This window comes from Neofelis nebulosa, chromosome 8 (assembly GCF_028018385.1).
Source record: "Neofelis nebulosa isolate mNeoNeb1 chromosome 8, mNeoNeb1.pri, whole genome shotgun sequence".
NCBI classification, from domain to species: domain Eukaryota; kingdom Metazoa; phylum Chordata; class Mammalia; order Carnivora; family Felidae; genus Neofelis; species Neofelis nebulosa.
The window spans coordinates 107245569-107264659 of NC_080789.1; the positions used below are offsets into that span (position 1 = coordinate 107245569).

General features: G+C 45.8%; 1 protein-coding gene across 50 annotated transcripts in view; it reads left to right on the forward strand.

Moving 5' to 3' along the window:
* CACNA1C (calcium voltage-gated channel subunit alpha1 C) overlaps window positions 1-19091 on the forward strand; it is a 752159-nt gene that overhangs the window by 133680 nt on the left and 599388 nt on the right. For all 50 annotated transcript variants that reach the window (XM_058744174.1, XM_058744178.1, XM_058744176.1 and 47 more), the window contains exon 2: window positions 16919-17240. In XM_058744174.1, the coding sequence (XP_058600157.1) occupies window positions 16919-17240 (322 nt within the window). The remainder of the gene's footprint in view (window positions 1-16918; window positions 17241-19091) is intronic.

A 19091-nucleotide genomic window follows, 5' to 3' on the forward strand; every position in this document is an offset into this window, starting at 1 on the left:
ACAGAGAGGACCAGGAAGAACAGCTTAGTAAGTCAGCAGATATTTCAGAAGCTGGACAGTGTGCAGTGCAAACACTGTGTATCCTGCTCTCAAGGAATCATGGCAGTCCTAGCCCATGTTTGTTGAGACTCTGGTGGGGGGGGGTGGCCCTATTTAAGTGGCTGCCCTATTAGGTAGGTGCTTTTCAGCATTATTAACATTAAAGGAGGGAATTCAGGAGTGGGGGGCATTGAGCATCCACCTAGGAAGCCTGTTTCTTTTGCCAGCATGTTCCTCATGATAAACTCTTCTGCCACCAACATGTGAATTCTAGAATCAATGAGTACCAAAATATATAAATATATATGCATACACACGTGTATATATATGTGTGTATATGTATATGTATATGTATATACACATACATATAGGACCTTAGTGATCATCTGGTAAACTCCTTCATTTTACTGATGAGGTAGCTGAAACACAGGGAGATGAATTTGTCCAGAGTCACATGGTTCCTTAGCGGGGGAGGGAAGAAGAGACCCATGTGCCCAGCCCTGGTCCTTGGTCTTATTGACTCAAGGGGAGCTGATCAGGAAGTGAGATAGGGTGGGGCTGTGTGTGCTTTAGTAGAAGTGTGGAGGGTTGTGAATTGTTGATACTCTGGGCAGGGTCTGTGTTGAGGTGCCCACAGAGGCCTTCGTGGTGCTGAGCCTGATGGCCCTTCTCAGGCCAGGGCCTCTCCATGCCTCTCCTTCATTGCTGCAGGCCCCAGGGATCCAGATTAATAACCACATCAGCAATAAAAGCAATACCAATTAATTCCCACTGTTCACCGAGAACTTTGTATATGACTGCACCGTGCCAAGTGCTTGTAAATGTTTTAAAATCCTTGAAACAGTTTAGAGGTACCTGAGTCTCGGAGATATTAAATAAGTTGCACAGGCCCCCAGGGTTGTAAGTGGCTGTACAGAGTATGAACTTGGGTCTCACGTGATTCTTGATCTTTGCTTTTAACTACTAGACTCTGCTGCTTTCTCTTCTAGCCGTCACCATTCACTCAATTCCCTTGTAGCCTGTCCCTAAAACTCAGTATGTATAGATCCCATACTCTTCTTTCTCTCTCCTTCCTTGGTGTCTTCATAGGCCAGCACTAGATTCACTTTGTCTAGAGGTTATAACCCTCCTAATTACTGTGGGGACATAGTTGGGAGAGAGTCACATAAACAGGGTGACAAAGGTATAGAGATTATAGAGTTTTACAGTGTTTTTACAGCCCTGGTTTCTGCTCTGTTGAATCATAACTCCATTCTGAGATGAAGAATGGAGGTCATGTTGACCTCTGCCTCCTACTTTTGGGTTTTTAACAACAGACTTTCCCACCTCTCCCTGTATGTTCCCTTTTGGCCCAGCCTTTTGGTGCTCTGAGGCCTGGGGAAGGATGTGGGCAGCACTAGAGGTGTTATTGGCCCACACTGGAACCTTGCTCTGAATCTCTGCCACACACAAGGATGATCCTTGTCAGATATTTCTTCAGTCTTCCAAGGAGGAAAAGATGGAGGAGAGAGGCCAGGAAGGGTCAGGTACTACTGGTCTGGAAGGTCCAGAAAAAGCCGTGCAGAAAGAAGGGAAAAGGCAGCTTGGGGCCCAAGAAGGAGAGGAGGGGCTCAGCTGGTTAAGCCTCCGACTCTTGGTTTCAGCTCAGGTCATAATCTCATGGTCTGTGAGTTCAAGCCCTGCATTGGCCTCTGCGCTAACAGTGTGGAGCCTGCTTGGGATTCTCTCTCTCTCTCTCTCTCTCTCTCTCTCTCTGCCCCTTCCCTGCTCACTCTCTCTGTTTCTCAAAATAAATAAACTTAAAAAAAATTTTTAATAAAAAAAACAAAGGAGAGGAAACACGTATGTACACACACACATGCACACACACACACGTGCGCACACACACACACACGTGCACACACACACACACACACACGGAGGGAGAGAGCTCAAGGGGTTCCTGGCTGTAAGAGTCTTTGAGGAAAGAGCACGGATTTGAGATGCCAGAGAAATTGGAGGACTTGGGGGTGGCTAAGTCAGTCCTAGCCTGGGTCTCGTTGGATGGGGTCTATGTGTTTCTCTCTGCCTTGGTTTCATCATTAGCAGTGGGAATGACGTCATTTGTCCCCTCACGTAAAACTGTCAGATGCTAAGTAGAAATCATATTCCTTCAGCAAACACTTCTTTTTGTACCTGATGTGTGTCAGGCACTGGGCTAGGCACCAGAGCTACAGAGATGAACAAGTCACGACCTGCTCTGGAGATACTCCAGGTGCCCAGAGCAAAGTTTTTGGACAAGACTGAAACCATGGAAATCCAGGGATTGATCTAATGTTATGGTTACCCATCTTTCCCAGCCAAAGATCTGACGCCTGATATTCAGTGGAGCTTGAGAACACTATAGAGGTATTTGGACGTGAGTCTGGTTTCACTCAGTTGTGAAGGCATGTTTGTGTATGTGCATGTGTGATTTATTTGATAATTGGGAACAATTTATGACGAAACTCTTTGCATCCTTTTCTGGGCCTATGTCATGTGCTGAGGGCCCAAGTGGAAACCTACATGGGGAGGCGCATGTGTAGGGGTAGAGACTCGTCCGGCTGCACACCTCCCTCTAGTGTGCATGCACCCTACCCAGCCCTTCCTGAGGATGGCTCAAGTAGCATACATTACAGATGCCTTTGCCTTCCAGCGCTCTGTTCCTGAGAAGGCAGCCCCCCACTTCCTAGATCTCTTTCCTCTTGGAGTGTCCTTTAAGTGCTTCAGGTCCAACACTCCTCCCTCTCTGGTTTTTATAAAAAATTAAATTAAAATTTTAATATTTTTGTATTATGTAAAACTTATATAAAGTTTACCACCTTAGTGTGTTTTTAGTACATAATTTAGTGACATTAAGTACATTCACATCACTGTGCTATTGTCACCACCATCCTTCTCCAGAGCTTTGTCATCTTTCTGATGAAACTCTGTACCCATTAAACACTAACTCCCCTTGCCCTTCTACCCCCCAGGCCCTGGCAACCACCAATCCACTTTCTGTCTTTATGGATAAGACTCCTCTAGGGACCTCATAGAAGTGGAATCATACAGTATTTATTTTATGACGGGCTTATTTCACTTAGCATAATGTTTTCAAAGTTCATCCATTTTGTAGCATGTGTCAGAATTTCTTTCCTTTTTAAGACTGAATAATAGTCCATTAAATGTATAAATCACATTTTGTTTAGCCATTCATCCGTTGATGGACACCTGAGCTGTTTCCAACTTTCGGCTGTTGCGAATAACGCTACTGTGAACATTGGCATACAGCATCTGCTTGAGTCCCTGCTTTCAGTTCTTTTGGGTATATACTCAGAAGTGGAATTGCTGGATCGTGTGGTAATTCTGTGTTTGATTTTTTGAGGAACCTCCATGCTGTTTTCCATAGCTGTGGTACCATTTTACATTTCCAGCCAGCAGTACCCAAGGATCATACTTTCTCCATGTCTTTGTCAACATTTGCTATTTTCTAATTAAAAAAAATTTTTTTAATGTTTATTTATTTTTGAGAAGTGGGGGAAGGTCAGAGAGAGAGGGAGAGAGAATCCCAAGTAGGCTCCATGCTGTCAGTATGGAGCCCAATGCAGGGCTCTATCCCACAAATCATGAGATTATGACCTGAGCTGAAATCAGGAGTGGGGTGCTCAATCGGCTGAGCCACCCAGGCGTCTCTTCTCATTTTTTTGATCATGCTATCTTAATGGGGGTGAAGGGCTCTCTCTGGCTTTGAGGACTTCAATGTAAACCATGTTGAACCACCAGGTGTCTTGGGGAAACCCTGGAATAATAAACCAGGAAAGAAACAAGGGCTGGAGGGTCACATTCTCTCTGTTGCCCTTCCTAGCTGAGTAGCCCTTTAGGTTGACCTTGCCCTGTGTGCACAGACAAATTGGAGGCAGCTTCTTAGGATAGCCAAGCATACCTCTTTCAGGCCCTCTCTGGCCGGGAGCCCAGCCAGTGAACACAGGGAGCTGAGAAAGTCAGGCTGACTTTCTCAGCCTGTATCTTTGAGGTCTGTGGGGAGGAGATCCAAGCACTGAGAAACTCTGTAGGAGTTAGACTGCTTAGGGAGGAGAAATGGGGGCTGTGAGATGCCCTGACCAAAGATTTCTATGCCTGAGTGTCTGAGCTAGGATCCTGACCTCTTATGGTGTTTGGCTGAGCCTTCTCCTTCTAAAGAGGAGGAAATTGAGAGCCAAAGAAGGAAAGCCGTTTGTCTGAGTGCACAGGACAAATGGGTGATGAAACTGAGACTGGAATTCAGCTCTCTTGACTTCTGGTCTGGTTCTTCTCTCACCAAACTCAGGAAGGAGTCAAGATGGCTTCATATCTTTTGAAGCTTAATATTAAGCAAGGAACAACAGGCTCAGGGGGACTTGCTTATTTTTTCGTTGCCTTCCACCATCTTGTCTGCCTGCTGTCTGGCAAAGGTTTTGTGGGGATTAATGAGATAAATGGCTTTGACTTTTCTAAGTGAAAGAAGCATTATACTTTATACAAAGCATCATTATTAAATAGCCTATGAGTGTAGAGGAATACACTAATGTGTTTCTTTTGTCCCACCTTAATGAGAATTAGAGACATCAGGAGGAGGACAAATGGGTCATGTATGGGTGTATTATGTTTTTCGTGTGTAAATATGTGCAGTGACCCCCTCCCCACCACAGTGCAATCCCACGGGGTATGGAAGAAGAATTTCAGAGCCTCTCATTAATAGAGGATCCTAGGAAAACGGAGCACTGTTTTCAAGGATCTTTGGATTCCTGTGTTTGGAAGTCTCTCGATGGATTCACTTTTCCACGAATTGATACTATTAATTTGCGTGTGAAATATAGCAGTTTTTGAGAGGTGGTTGCTTAACATGGAGGGGTTGTGCTTTTGGGGAAAATATATATATATTTTTTATAAAATAGCTTTAATGTTTTATTTTACTTCATTGGAAATGCGGTATTCTTTTTTGGTGCCCTGAGGCTTTGCATGTGGGCATCTGTGAAATGATTCTTATTAAGTATCTTTATATGTGGGTAATACATTCATAGACTTAATCTCATTTAGTCTTTATGATTGTCCCATGAGTAATGTATTATTGTCTCTATTTTACAGATGGGTAAACTGAGAAGTGTGCATCACTTGGTACTGGGCAGTGTAGCTGGTGGTGGGAGAGACAGCCACAGGGTCAGGGGCCTGGTTCAATGCTATGGGGTTGTGCTCCGGATGGAGGAAAGCCACTCCCTGCCTCCAGTGTCTGACTCTGTTCCAGCTTCTTTGAAGGGTTTGTGCTGATATGGATGGCACCCCTCAGACCTGGAGCCTGAACACAGGTGTCCTAGCTCTGGGTCCTGGTGTCTTTCTCTGTGTGTACACATACCTGTTCATATCTCATGGAGCCGAGTTGATATTTAATGGAATTGTTACAAATCAAGATAAGAAAAAAGAAAGCATCTTGCCCATATATGTATCTTGGCTAATTTTTAAGTCAACCATTTTACTTTGTCCCGAACCTAGATACTTTTGTTCACGGAGAGCTGTAGCTGAAGACACAGAGTGTAATTATCCTTTGTCCCAGAGCTTAGGTTTGAGGCAGCAGAGGGCTGCACAGAGGTGCGTGCTCAGTTTTCATGGGACTTCTTGTTCTTGTGCAGCTGCAAGCAGAGGCTTGTATTTTCCTGCAGTGCTGGGGACTGGGAGGAAGAGGCTTCAGGCAGGCTAGGAAGGTGGGCGGCCGGTTTGCCAGGTGGGGTCTGTGTGCACAGCCTCCCCTAACCCTGCACCCCACCACCCAGATTGGGTATGTCGACAGCTGGGCCACAATCTGATACTGGTTTGGCTACAGTAATTTTGGAAGTATACTTAAATAATGAAGCTGAAACCATAACTTTTTTCTTTCTGATTACCAAAGAATTATTTACTATACCAAATTTGGAAAATATAATAACTTCAAAAAGAGCTAGTACTTACAAGGTTCTTACTCTCAGCACTATTCTGAGAGTTTTATATTTATTAACTCATTTGATTATCATAACAATGCTGTGTGATAGGCAGTATTATCATTTTCATTTTGCAAAGAAGGAATCTCAGCTACAGAGAGGTGAGGCAATTGTTCCTGCCACATGGCTAGTGACTAGCAGAGCTAGAATATGCATCAGGTCTGCCTGGTTCCTAAGTCTATGGCCCTGAGTTCTAGGCTGAACTGCCTCTCTGCAAATAAATGTGGCTACCTAGAGATAACCACTAGTAGTATTTCTTTCTTTCTCTCCCTTCCTTCCTTCCTTCCTTCCTTCCTTCCTTCCTTCCTTCCTTCCTCCCTCCCTCCCTCCCTCCCTCCCTCCCTCCCTCCCTTCCTTCCATGCTTCCTTTCATTTTTGTAAATCTTTATTCTAACTATTTACAGGACAAAATCTAGATAGACACATAAGTAGGGGAGTTTCTAAGATATACATTTTTAAATTGTTGGACTTTTTCTATTTTCAACAATAAGTGTATATTCCTTTCAAGTTTAGTAAAAACAATAGAGATCTTAAATCATTTTTGTCATGCTCATGATCTAGAAAGGTGACTTTTAAAAAAATTATAGCTGAGGGGCGCCTGGGTGGCTCAGTCAGTTAAGCATCCGACTTTGGCTCAGGTCATGATCTCACGGTTCGTGAGTTCGAGCCCCGCGTCCAGCTCTGTGCTGACAGCTCAGAGCCTGGAGCCTGCTTCAGATTCTGTGTCTCCCTCTCTCTCTGCCCCTCCCCTGCTCATGCTCTGCCTCTCTGTCTCTCTCAAAAATAAATAAACATTAAAAAAATTATAGTTGAACCTCTAGGAATATTTCTATGTGTTTTCTTCTAGTCTTTCTTCTATGAAAAAAGTCTTTTTAAAAAATTGGGCCCATACATTTTTGGGCACTGTTTCTGTTGCTTAATATCATGGAAATTTTTTCTATATTATTTTTCAAAACATAATTTTTATGGCTTCTAAAATTGTATCATGTGGATGTGGGATCAATTTATGTAACCAGTCCCCCTGTGTTGGGCTTATAGGTGATTTTCAATTTGATGTTGGTATAATTTACACTGTGGTGAATACCCGGATACGTTGCTTTGCTGGAGTCTCTGATTAGTCCTTTAGGACAGCTTCTGAGAATGGTAGTCAAATGATTGAATTCCTTAAAGACTCTCATTAGGAGTGCTGTGTTGCTTTCCCTACAGGGTTGATCAGCCCATGCTTCCTGCTGGTGAAGTGAAAGAGGCATGGGTAGGGTTCTGGAGTTCAGCTTCCTCTGCTCCCCTCAGGGCTGAAGAGGCTCCAGACATACTGAGACCTCTCCCACAAAACAGAACCTCCCATGGAGTGTCTGAGTCTATGAGTTCTGAGCCTCAGCAAGGCCGCGCCCCTGTTGCAGGGACCATATGCCATTCACTGTGGCAGTGTGGCTGGGCATTCATAGGCATGGATGGAGTCAGAGGAATTACTGCTGGTTCCTAAAGGTGCCTTGACCAGTTCAGTGGGTGAAGTACGTGGGCAGATGAGTATCAGCCAAGTGAGTCTTCCTGTCACCCCATCCTCCCAGGTGGTGAGAAGGAAGGAGGTCAAGGCCACTGAGTACACTAACAAGTGTCCTCTCAAGATAGCACTGCCTCATCTGTTGTAGTTCTGGTGACTGGGAGAGGTGTAGTCACTCTGTGTCTCTGTTTTCCTACCAAATGGGGCCAAAGCAGCAAAACCCTCTATAAATTGGGGCCAGAAGTTGAAGTAATTAAAAATGTCATGGGAAGAAACTGTCATGGGACAATTACACTTTGAGATATTCCCTCTTTCATTCAACACATTTTGACGGAACGCACATCATGCTCCAGGCTGTTCTGGACTCTGGGGAACACAGTAGTGAACAAAACAGACAAAGGTGCCTGTCTCTTGGGGCTTCCCTTCTGATGGGGGATAAGAAATAAATATCCACCTAATATATGAAATAAACACATGAATAAACACACATATGACATGCTAATCTAAAACAATCGAATAACATCATCTCTGTAAACTTCCACATAGAAATAAAAATTTTGCAAAAGAACTCCCATGTAGGAGATGTGTTTTGAGGACCTAGTAGGTGACAACCACCCTGCCAGGGTTTCTGAGGCCACAAAGCTGGTTCCTGTGCTCAAGGAGCTTATGATTCCCTGGAAGAATACGAGCAGAGCACCCATATAAGAGTGTAACCACTCTCAGCCGTTCATTAGCTGGCACCCATATAAGAGTGTAACCACTCTCAGCCGTTCATTAGCTGTAGCCAAGGAGACCGTGAGCCAGTGTTTGGTCTTTTCATTGTTGTGGCCAGCTGTCCCCAGACATCTACAAACAGAGGGAAAGTTTTTCTGGTTTTCTAGCTGGTATCTGACCTCACTCAGGGCCAGATCTATTTTTTTCACTACAATGGCTACTTTGCATTGTACTCTGCATTTGCTACTCTGAAAAAGCTGAAATGGCTGACTTGATAAATTTGAATTGAACCTCAACTAGGTCCTGTAATTTAGGTTTGCCATCACCAGGTGGTGATAGGCACCTTAGTTCAAATAGCAAGAGGTTGAGATTTCCCTCCTCTCCCTGCTTGGAAAAAAGTGGAAGAAATGTTTTATTACTATCACAATTTATTATCTTTGGTTGGAGAGTGTGGTTTAGGGTGTGTATTTGTCAGTTGTTTTCTGCTGTTTTTCTTCGCCTGCTCTCTGATGTCAGTATGACCTTGAGTAATGCTAGGGAAATGGCTTTATGATTAATGTCCTCTAGCCGAGGTAATGTTGGCAGACCTCCTCTGTAGATGGAGGCTAGTTTGCTTCCATGGGAGTCGGTCCTAGGATTCCTTTTCCTGTCTTTCTCTCCTTTTGACTAGCTGCCCTCTGAAGAACCAAGAAAAGATTTAGTTTGCTGGATCACTAGAAGGTGTGGTAGCTTTACCACTCTTCCAGTTGTCTTGGGTTCCTGAAATGCTCCAGGTTCTTTGCCTTTTCCCTGGTCATTAGAGAGGAGTGGGATGTAGAATAGGCAAGTGATGCTTTTATTTAAGGCAGTATCTGATTGAATTAGGCGAGGAGATGGCCACAGATGTCCTTGGGTGCCTGTCTTTGTTTTGGAGCAGGTTTGACTACTGTGATGGTGGGGCTGTTCTGAACATCCCCATCTCTCATGAGCTGTGTTTGTAGAAGGGTGAGGAAAGAGTGTAAGAGAATGCTATTGAAAATAGTGTGGAAGTGGCTCAGGTGAGAGATACAGGTAGCAGCTGTGACACACTTAGAAGATCCTTTGGGTGCTCGGTCTGAGGAGATGTTTCCACTTCAGCTGGGATGTCCTGGGGCTCTCTTAGGACCTACCTAGGTTGGCAGGGGGGTGGTGAATGTCAGTTTCCCCATATGCCCATTGGGATAATTAGTTTTTCATTCACTTGACAAGAGTGTTAGCCACTGAAGAATGACTTTTTGTTTTTAATGTTGTTTGTTGGGTCTCAGACTGTCTTAGGCTTTGAAAACATGTCTTTTTGCATAGGGTGATTATTTCCTGATCAGAAAATCCACCCACCTATCAGCATCTGAATCAGTTCTTGATTGCTTTTTAAAAAAGTTTCTTCACAAATTTTACTCTTTCCATTATGACTTCCTTTTAATATAGACCTGTGCTGTCCAATATGGTAGCCACTAGCCACGTGTGGCTATTTAAATGTAAACTAATTGAAATTAAATAAAATTTAAAGTGTAGTTCTGTAGTTGCACTTGCTACATTTCAAGTGCTTAATAGTCAGCAATGACTGGCGGCTACCATATTGAACATCTCAGAGTTAACAGAACATTTTCATCATTGTAGATGTTCTATTAGACAGCGAGACTGTAGACTGTATGTCTCAGTCAGGGGTCAGACCTACAACAGACACTGCTGTAGCCATTTTCAGAGGAAACATACTTAATACAGGAATTTAAGGGAATTTAATTGGAAGGGTTAGGAGAGCAGGCTGTAGGTCGGGCCTCTAGGAATGACTCCCAGGACGACACTGCAGAACTGGCTCACCAAAAGGACTGGGGCTCTGGTATAATTAGGAAGATGAGGAATCTGGAAACCATTGTGCCAAGAGCTGGCTCCAGGATCACACCACCTTATTGATGTTCCAGGTATCAAAAAACCATTGCCATAGGCTTGCCGGCCCTATAGCAGTGAAATAGATGCTCTCCCCAACAGACTTAGTTTCAGTTCACTTCTTGAGTTGGCCAAACCCCATAGTCACATCAGGAAGTCCAGCTACAGGGGATATTGGAAATTATAGTTGTTAGCTCTTTTGCCTCTACAGGACAGGAAGGCACAAGTACAGGGAGGTTGCAAGAGCCGCTGAGTTTAGTCAATCCACCAGTCTACCCCATCTGCTGAATGGGGCTGAGCCAGAGCTGACCCTTCTTTGCCTGAGCACCCCTGGGCTTAAGATGGACAGGTCATCGGGTATCTTCTAAGACCAGGGGACAGTATCTTCCCTTTTGAGTTTCCCAGCTATCTCTGTAATGTTCTAGCTAGAGAAGATTAATGGCCTCCTGCTTTCTAGTTATTTGGCCTTTAATGGGCAGAGAAAGCACGGTTTCTGTTTCAGGTTGGCTGCTACACTCTTAAAGAGAATGTTGGCGCCTGGTCACTACAGTGAGATGACAGACAGCAAGAGCTAAATGGGCTTCTGCGAAGATCTCGGGTGACACCCTGGCCTGAGAGAAAGCATTTCCTTTGCACAGTAGAGATTGCTAAACGAGAGGATGGTTAGGCCTTTAGGAGGAAATGCATTTCCAGTTCTCTCTCTGCCAAGTGTCAACTGCTACTTCTTGCTCTCCATAAATCAATCTGGGTTGTGGTTGTGTGTTTAGAGTCTGGTCATTAGTGGTGACCTCCTTGGTGCATGGATGAAGGTGCTCGGGCTAAGAAGGAGGTCATGCTGTCAAAGCACATCTGCAGCACTGTACTTTTTTCCACACACATGGCTAACTGGGAATCTCTTTATGGTGCCGGGGGTTTGGTCATCTTTGTTCAAAGGTGTATGGAGGCAGGGGGATGGGGAGTGCTACTTATTTACATTGGAGGATTGGGGTTGGGGGCTTTGAGAAGGAATTATTTAAGCCCAAACCTGAAGCATGAGAAGGAATTACCAAGCCAAGAGCAGAGGGAATAATGTTCTAAGTATGTGCAAAGGTACTGTGGCATATAAGAAGCGAGTGTTTGTGAGGAGTGAAATGAGGCCAGTATGTCAGGACTGCATTGGACCAGGCTGAGAGGGGAATGAGATGAGAGAAGTGGCCAGGGCCAGCCTATGTGGGCTTCATAAGTCATGGCAAAGAGTCCAGATTTTGAAGAGATTTATGTAGAAGAATGACAGGAACCTGATTTATGATGTATATTTTTAAAAGGTCACTCTGGCTGCTGCATGGAACTTGGATTGGGGACAGGCAGGAAAGGAGAGAGAAATGTCAGGGGGCTACTGCAGCATTCTGGGCAAGAAATGGATGGAGGTCTGGACGAGGGGGGTGGCGTGGGAGATGGAAGTCATTGCTCACAAACTCTTCCTTCAGAAATCTCCCCTATAATCACATCCAAGAAGTTAAGTGGGAGAGCCTGAATAAGTCCATGCTTTAGGGCGTAGGTGGGTTGATTCCAGCAATTTCTAATGCTTACCTGTTATCTGCCTTCATCTGTATCATGACCTCATCATAGTGTAGTTGTTAGCAAATAGATATTAAGCATCTTTTGCAGTAAGGCCTGGGATCAGGTGCTTGGATGGAGATTGATTAAAGGAAAAAAAAAATCAACTTTTTCATCGCTGAGCACCTTCCAGGTCCCCAGCTCCATGCCTCACTCATGGGGGTACCAAGGAAGCATAAGCCACTGCCTCCTGACTTTTTTTTATCTTTACTTGAACCTTGCAGAGCAGAATGACATATGGCTGACCAGTCTGTGCAGGGGTCTTGCCCTGGTTCTAGTCCCTTGGAGAAGCAGCAGCTCTGTGTGCAGAGGAGGGAGCTACTGTCTGAAGTCAGGGGATCTGGGCCATTTGACAAATGGGAATCATTTTCTTATATGTGAGGGGCAGGTGGCTGTTGTGGGCACCCACCTGTTTGTATGTGGCCTGATCTGCTCTCGGGCTCATTCAGGGATGAGCACATCAGTACAAATAGTTTAGTAAGGCAGGAGCCAGAGCAGACTTAAACGGTGGCATCTTTTCAGCTGGCAGCCAGGAGACAGAGCTTTGAATCAGCTTTATAATTTGAAAATTGGTCTCTTTGCATTCGGTGGTTATTTTGTGCTAACAAAAGCCATCAGGGACACAATGCTGCTTGCCCTTCCTCCATGGCACTGCTCTGGGTTCAAAAATGTGGAGCCTAAGATGGTGATTTTCCATTCCTGGTATTCTTGGATAGTTGTGCCCCCTTATTGAGTGGGACCTGGAGATGCTAATAGAGCCTTGGGCCTGGGGAGGGAATCATCCCAGTGGATGGGGGAAAATTGCTTAGAGGAGAGGAGGCTAGGCTGGACCTTGGAGCACAGCCCTTGTGGAGACTAGCCTTGTGGGGCCTTACCTGTCTCACCTGTGCGTGGCTCTGTGTTTACTGTGGCAGTGCCTTAGTCATGTCACATGGCTGTAACAATGCTCAGAGCTTCCAGGACCAAAATAACGAAGGCTGGTTTTTTGTTGTTGTTGTTGTTGTTGTTTTGTTCTTTGGCTAGGGAGAGGTTGACATTCCATTTTTCCCTATGGACTTATTTGTATGTGCTTTCTCCAGATGGTGTGCTCCAGAGAGGTCCTTGTGCTCTGGGAATATAAATAAGGTCACCCATGGTGCAGGGTGGCTCAGAAATCAGCTTGCCAAGACATGGCTTTCAAAACCACGTATTGGCTCTGTGGAGCCACAGTCATCTTGCTCTCAATGTCAACAGCTCAGGGTGCATAGGACGTAACCCTCCCCGCCCCCCGCCAACCCCACAGCCTTTCTGAGGCAATGGATGTGTTCTCATGCTGGTGCTTCCTGCCTTCTTCCCAGGATTGCTTGGCTTTTCGAACTGGCAAGTGGTAGGAGAGAGGAGGATTAAGACAGTGCTTAGGAGACAGTATGAAGATTAGAGTTTGAAGACAGTGATCTGCGGGAAGGTGTGAGGTGCTGAGGGCTTGTGAGAAGAGAATTGGAGTCTGGAGAGGCTGACAGTGGTGGAGACATGGCTGCTTTTATGCATGTGAGGGAGAAGTTAGTCGAGGAACTAAAAGAGAGTCCATTAAGTGTTGTCAATGCCAAGCAGAGAGTCTAGTAAGGAAAAATTATATACCACAGATGGAATGGATAACATTAGAATTCCAACCCTGGTGGACCCAGTAAGAAATGAAATCAGGCCACTGTTTACTGGTCATTCCAACACAGTTGATAGAAAAAGGGACACCTTCCCCTTGCATTCATCCCAGAGGCACCCCAAGGGTTACTGAAGGGGCTAATCACGTAGTGGAATCCTTCCTGTGAAGATCATACCAAACATAAAGGATGTTCTTAGGTCAGAAATGCAGCCCCTTCGGGTCCTCTGGGTGGCTCAGTTGGTTGAGTGCCCGACTCTTGATTTTGGCTCAGGTCATGATCTCATGGTTCGTGCATTTGACCTTGCATCGGGCTCCGTGCTGACAGTGTGGAGCCTGCTTGGGATTCTGTCTTCCTCTCTCTCTCTGCCCCTCCCCTGCTCACTCTCTATTTCTCTCTTTCAAAATAAACAAACTAGTTAACTAACATTAAAAACAAACAAAAAAGAAATGCAGCCCCTTCACCATCAAGGCCCACAAACCCAGTAGGAGATGTGTGCTCTGCTCGTGGCCATGGTGGTGGGCACACACGTGTATATGCCTGTGGGGTACATGTGTGAATTCTGAGGAGGCGGAGTATAGTCTAGCAGTTAACTATGAGTGCTGTGCATGCTGCTGAAATCTCTCATTGTCTCACTTTGTGACCTTTAATGAGTCACACGCTCCTTTGTTTTCTTATGTGTTAAATGGAGATACGAATGCTTCCAGCTCTCATGCTTCGGGTGCCCTTATTAATTCAAATCCTCTCTTCTAGTTTTTTCCTCTGGGGTATTATAAGAAAGTGAAGGCCCAGCCTTATTGGGGGCCTTTCTTGCTTTATGCCTATGATCCACACAGTGAGTGTGGGGAGGGCAATGGCAAGGTACGTGAGAGAGAAGACTTCTCATAGGAAGTATTGGGTTCTCCATGATCCTGACATTCCAGTTAAAATACTTTACCCCTGGGGGTGCAGCAGCTGCCCAGAGCAGCTGGAGCAGAGGAAAAGAGGAAGGTGAACGGAATATATGGGGAGGCAGGAGTCAGTGTCATGTTGAGAATATAGCCATGAATTGAGTATAGCAAAGAGGCAATTTTCCAGGCCCTGGGGACTGGGGGTGGGGCTCTAATGCTACAGCGACCAGATGGCAATAGTGCAGGAGGCAACTGTCGGGACAAGAAGGCTGTAGACCAGCTGGTACTAAAGAAGAACTGATGTGCTCATCTTGGTATCATAACAGGGGTGGTAAATTCGTGGCATCTGTGATACCATTTCCTACCCTTTGTGCCCATGGCAGACATCACTAATCTATCACAATATATTTTTCTTTGTAGTCAGAGAAGACTCTGAATCCTTTAGGTACAACCTTTTGGGCAGTCAAGTCAATCAGTTGGCATAAGAGTGAAAACTTATTTACTGTCTGTCACTGGTGTGATGATGGAAAGGACATAGATTTTGGAATTTAGCAGAAATGACAGTCCAGACAGGTACAAGCTTTGTTGTATTGAGCAGGCATATTGGTCAGGTCTTTTTTGGTTGCAAAGGATAGAAACTCAATTTGAGTTAGCCCTGAGTTACTTAAGTAATATATAACCCAAAGGCTCAGGGTAAGGCTAATGTCAGACATGGCTAGATGCAGGAGACCGATGAGGTTGCTAGAGTCTGTCTCTAGGACAGAGTATGTCTGCATTCTGTCTGGCTAAAATGGGTCATTGCTTATCCCCTGTGGGGAGACAGGGCTGGTGGTGGTGGTGATAGGGTCTAGATAGCAGGTCACAGTGGGAACAAAAGTTATATTGAGGGTCAAACACAGAAGGCTCAATCCAAGATAAGAGTAGGGAGAGGTGCTAAGTGTTCATCTGAATACTAGTGAGTTGTGGCGAAGAGAGGGAAGGGGCTCCACAAGGCAGTTTGTTTTGGGCCCAGCAGTTTCCCTGGAAGAGCCTTGTGTATACTGAGCAGAGAAGAGGGTCATTGTGAGGAGGTTTGGAGGTGACATGCATATGCAACTGCTTTGCTTGCTCCAGCTACAGTCGCTGATGGCAACTGATGTGGCATCCAGATGCCAGGCTCACTGCCCCACACTGCCACCCCATTCTCTGCTGCTCCTCTTGATACTGTGGCACCTAACCAGGTGACAAGTCTCCAGGTCACGCATCTGTCCTGGGGCATTCAGGTCTGGGCCCAGGCTGAGCTGATCCTGGGTGAACCTTGTAGGATTCTAGGGTGAGGAATCCAGCTGATCAGACTGCAGAGTGCCCAGAAAGTAAGCATTGTGTCTTGGGGGCAGTCTCGAAGGCTCTAGGTGCCTTTAAACCAGAGAAGTGCAGATGCCTGTGTTCTGGATTTCACTGGTTTCTACCCACGTTTCCTTCCTGACAGTGTCCCTCTACCCCACCCTGTCAATCCTTGTCATACAGAGCTCCGTTTCCCAGATATCAAATGCTATATAATGAATCACCCCAAAACAAAGTGGCTGATAGCAGCAAACACCTTGCTGTCTCCCACAGTTTCTGTGGGTCAGGAATTTCTTGGGTCTCTCATGGGATTGCAGTCAGATGGTGACTGGAGCATCTGGGGGCTGGCTGGGAGTCTCTCTCTTTGCATGTGGTCTCTCCATGTAAGCTAGTTTGGGCTTCCTTACCACATGAAAGCCACAGGGCTTACACTGCATATTTTGGACCTAGTTTTAGAAGTGATGTACTGTCATTCTGCTGTACTTTATTGGTCAAAACAGTCACCCGAGACAAATCCCATTTCAGAAGGAAAGGACATAGGTCCTCTTTCTTAATGGGAGGGATGTCAAAGATTTGCTGACATAATTTAAAACCACTACAGGCCCCTACCCCCTCGTATCCAACCAACACTCATTGCCTAGATAGGTTTAAGGTACCAGGATATAATCTTACTTTGGTCCAGTGCCTTTCTTTTATTATACTATTTTTATTTTTGGAACTTGGGTAGAGACCTGAGTGAATTACACTCTTCAGTTCATTGTACGTTTGCCATCATTGCTTCATGCAATGACTCTCATTCATTCACTCATCCATCCATTCTTCCTTTGTATCCCCATATCCTACTTTCCTTTTTTACTCTTAACTTTCCTTAAACAAGCATTCTGTTATATTATGAATATCCTTTATTTGCATGTGTTCTTATAAATATGTGTTTTAATAGACATATCTTGCACATGTACTGTTTTCTGTGTCCTCCTTTTCTCCCTTGCTCGGTGCTCCTGGGTGCATACACGTATCATACATGCATGCTGTAATGCATACATCTTATGTTTTGTCGCCTAAAATGAATCAGTGAAACTAGAGAGGAGGAGTGACATGTCCAGGGTCACACAGATGAATTGCAACCAGAATAGTTTTCCTGGCTCTTTTTTTCTCAGCATCACACATTAATGTTTTCATGCGTCATCTCCCAGTTTCTTGCAATCATTTGAAATAAGATTTTTTAAAAAATCGCAAGTCTGGGTTCCTTTTCCTAGCTCTCCTGTTTTCTCCCTAGTAACTGCCATCCTCTGTCCTCTCCTCCTGCAGGTTCCAACTATGGGAGCCCGCGCGCAGCTCACGCCAACATGAATGCCAATGCGGCTGCGGGGCTCGCCCCCGAGCACATCCCAACGCCCGGGGCAGCCTTGTCCTGGCAGGCAGCCATCGACGCGGCCCGGCAGGCTAAGCTGATGGGCAGCGCTGGTAATGCAACCATCTCCACCATCAGCTCCACACAGCGGAAGCGGCAGCAATATGGGAAACCCAAGAAGCAGGGCAGCACGACCGCCACACGCCCGCCCCGTGCCCTGCTCTGCCTGACTCTGAAGAACCCCATCAGGAGGGCGTGCATCAGCATCGTCGAATGGAAATATCCTTTGTGCTCTGGGTTGGGCAGGGGGCCCCTGGGAGCCCTGGCGGGGCGAGCCCCACAAATGCCACCAGGTAGTGAGCTGTGTTGGCTGAGCTGAGCCTACAAAGTGGCTCTCAGACCTACTGCTTCTTCATCACTGGGGTGCTGTTTGAATGCAGAATTTTAGGCCCTGCCCTAGACTTGATGAATCAGGATGTCTGGGGACAGGGCCCAGGAATCTGCTGGAATAACAAGCAGGGTATCTTTTTCATATATTTTTTCATACGATAAGCAACATTTGAGAAAATGATCCTAAGAGGTTATGAAATATCATCTCACCCAGCTGAGCCTTTCCAGGTGTGTTGGGTTAATAGTGGTTACATGCTGCTACTCCATAGCCTTCTTTACCTCCCTTGTTATGGCACTGGTGTAGTTTGATGACCTCCCCTCTCTCTAGTGTGAAAGAGCGCAAGAGGTGCAAGACGGTAGTGGTCAGTGACCCTGGTTCTTGGTTCAAGGCCTAGGAACAGTGGTTCTCAAACTTGGCTGCACATTAGCATCACCTGGAATGTTGTAACAAAATACAGGTGCCTGAGCCCCACTCAGGCATAATTCTAAAACTCTCCACATCATTCTGATGTGTAGCCAAAGTGGAGAATGCTGGCCTGGAGGTTTCAACACAGATCCACTTTGTATGTATAGAGCCCAGTGAGTGGGTCCTTCAGAGAAAATGACTTTGAAGGGCCAGACTCTCACTGTGGAATTATAGGCCCCTTAATGTCCTGGGAATTGTGGGTTGGTGGAGATTAATAGGAGCTTCAAGATCAGTAGGGCCACCTCTGACTTTCCCCAGTGATGACATTGAACTCCATATGGTCATATGGTCAGTGACAGACAGGACTAGACCTCTGGCACTTAGTTTTGGGCATTTCCATAATAAGAGTTCATGCAGGCAGGGCTACCATGTCTTCCGGGGCTCAGGATGGGAGTGTTTGGTGTTATTCATGACTTTCCATAGAAGGATTTAAAAGTCTTGGGTAGTGGTTGAAAGGCAAAAGAAGATGGCTCCGGAGAGAAGATCTTCTGTTTAGCAATAAATGTCAGTTCTATAAATGTTTGAGCCCCTCCACTCAAAAATAACTTTATGAGAATGCAGTGCAAGCTGGCCGTCTGTCCTGAGTGGCCAAGCATGCTTCCAGTTCCCAGATGACTGGGTGAGAGGCTCGGCTCTGCACAACCTCCTTATGCTGCTGTCATAACTGCTCAATCAGAACCACAGAGTGGGAAAGGTGGGGGCCGTGCGGGTCAGGCTCCCCCAAAGGGGAGGGCACTGAGGCCTGGAGAAGCTGAAGAACTTGGTCAGATCACATAGCCTGCAATGGACAGAGCTGGGTTTCAAATTGAGGTTCCCCAAGTCCCAGATCCATACATTTCCCATTCCCCATGCACCCATAGTATAGAGGATAGGTACCAGGGTAGATGTTCAGGGGAACACCATCCAGCCCACTGGGACACAGTGGCACCTGTATCTGGAGCCTGAACCACTCCCATCATGGCCATGCCTCCTGTGTTCTTGAGTGGTCATGGGTCCACTTTTCTCATCTTTAATAGGGAATAACCAGAGAATTAACAAGGGCTGCAGAGTCCGTGCATGTGGAAGCATTTTCAGAAAAGCTATGTCAGGGGATGTATTCAGTGAGTACTAGTTAACTTCAAGTCTGTTCTTCCCCTCCTGGGATGGACAGCTCCCTGACAAGGAGCACTGAGTGCAGGATGAAGTGCCAGGTGCCATAGTAGCCTGGGAGGAAGGGAAGAGGGGAGATAGCAGTACACAGGGCATGACGGGGAAGTGTGGGAGAATGGGGGCTT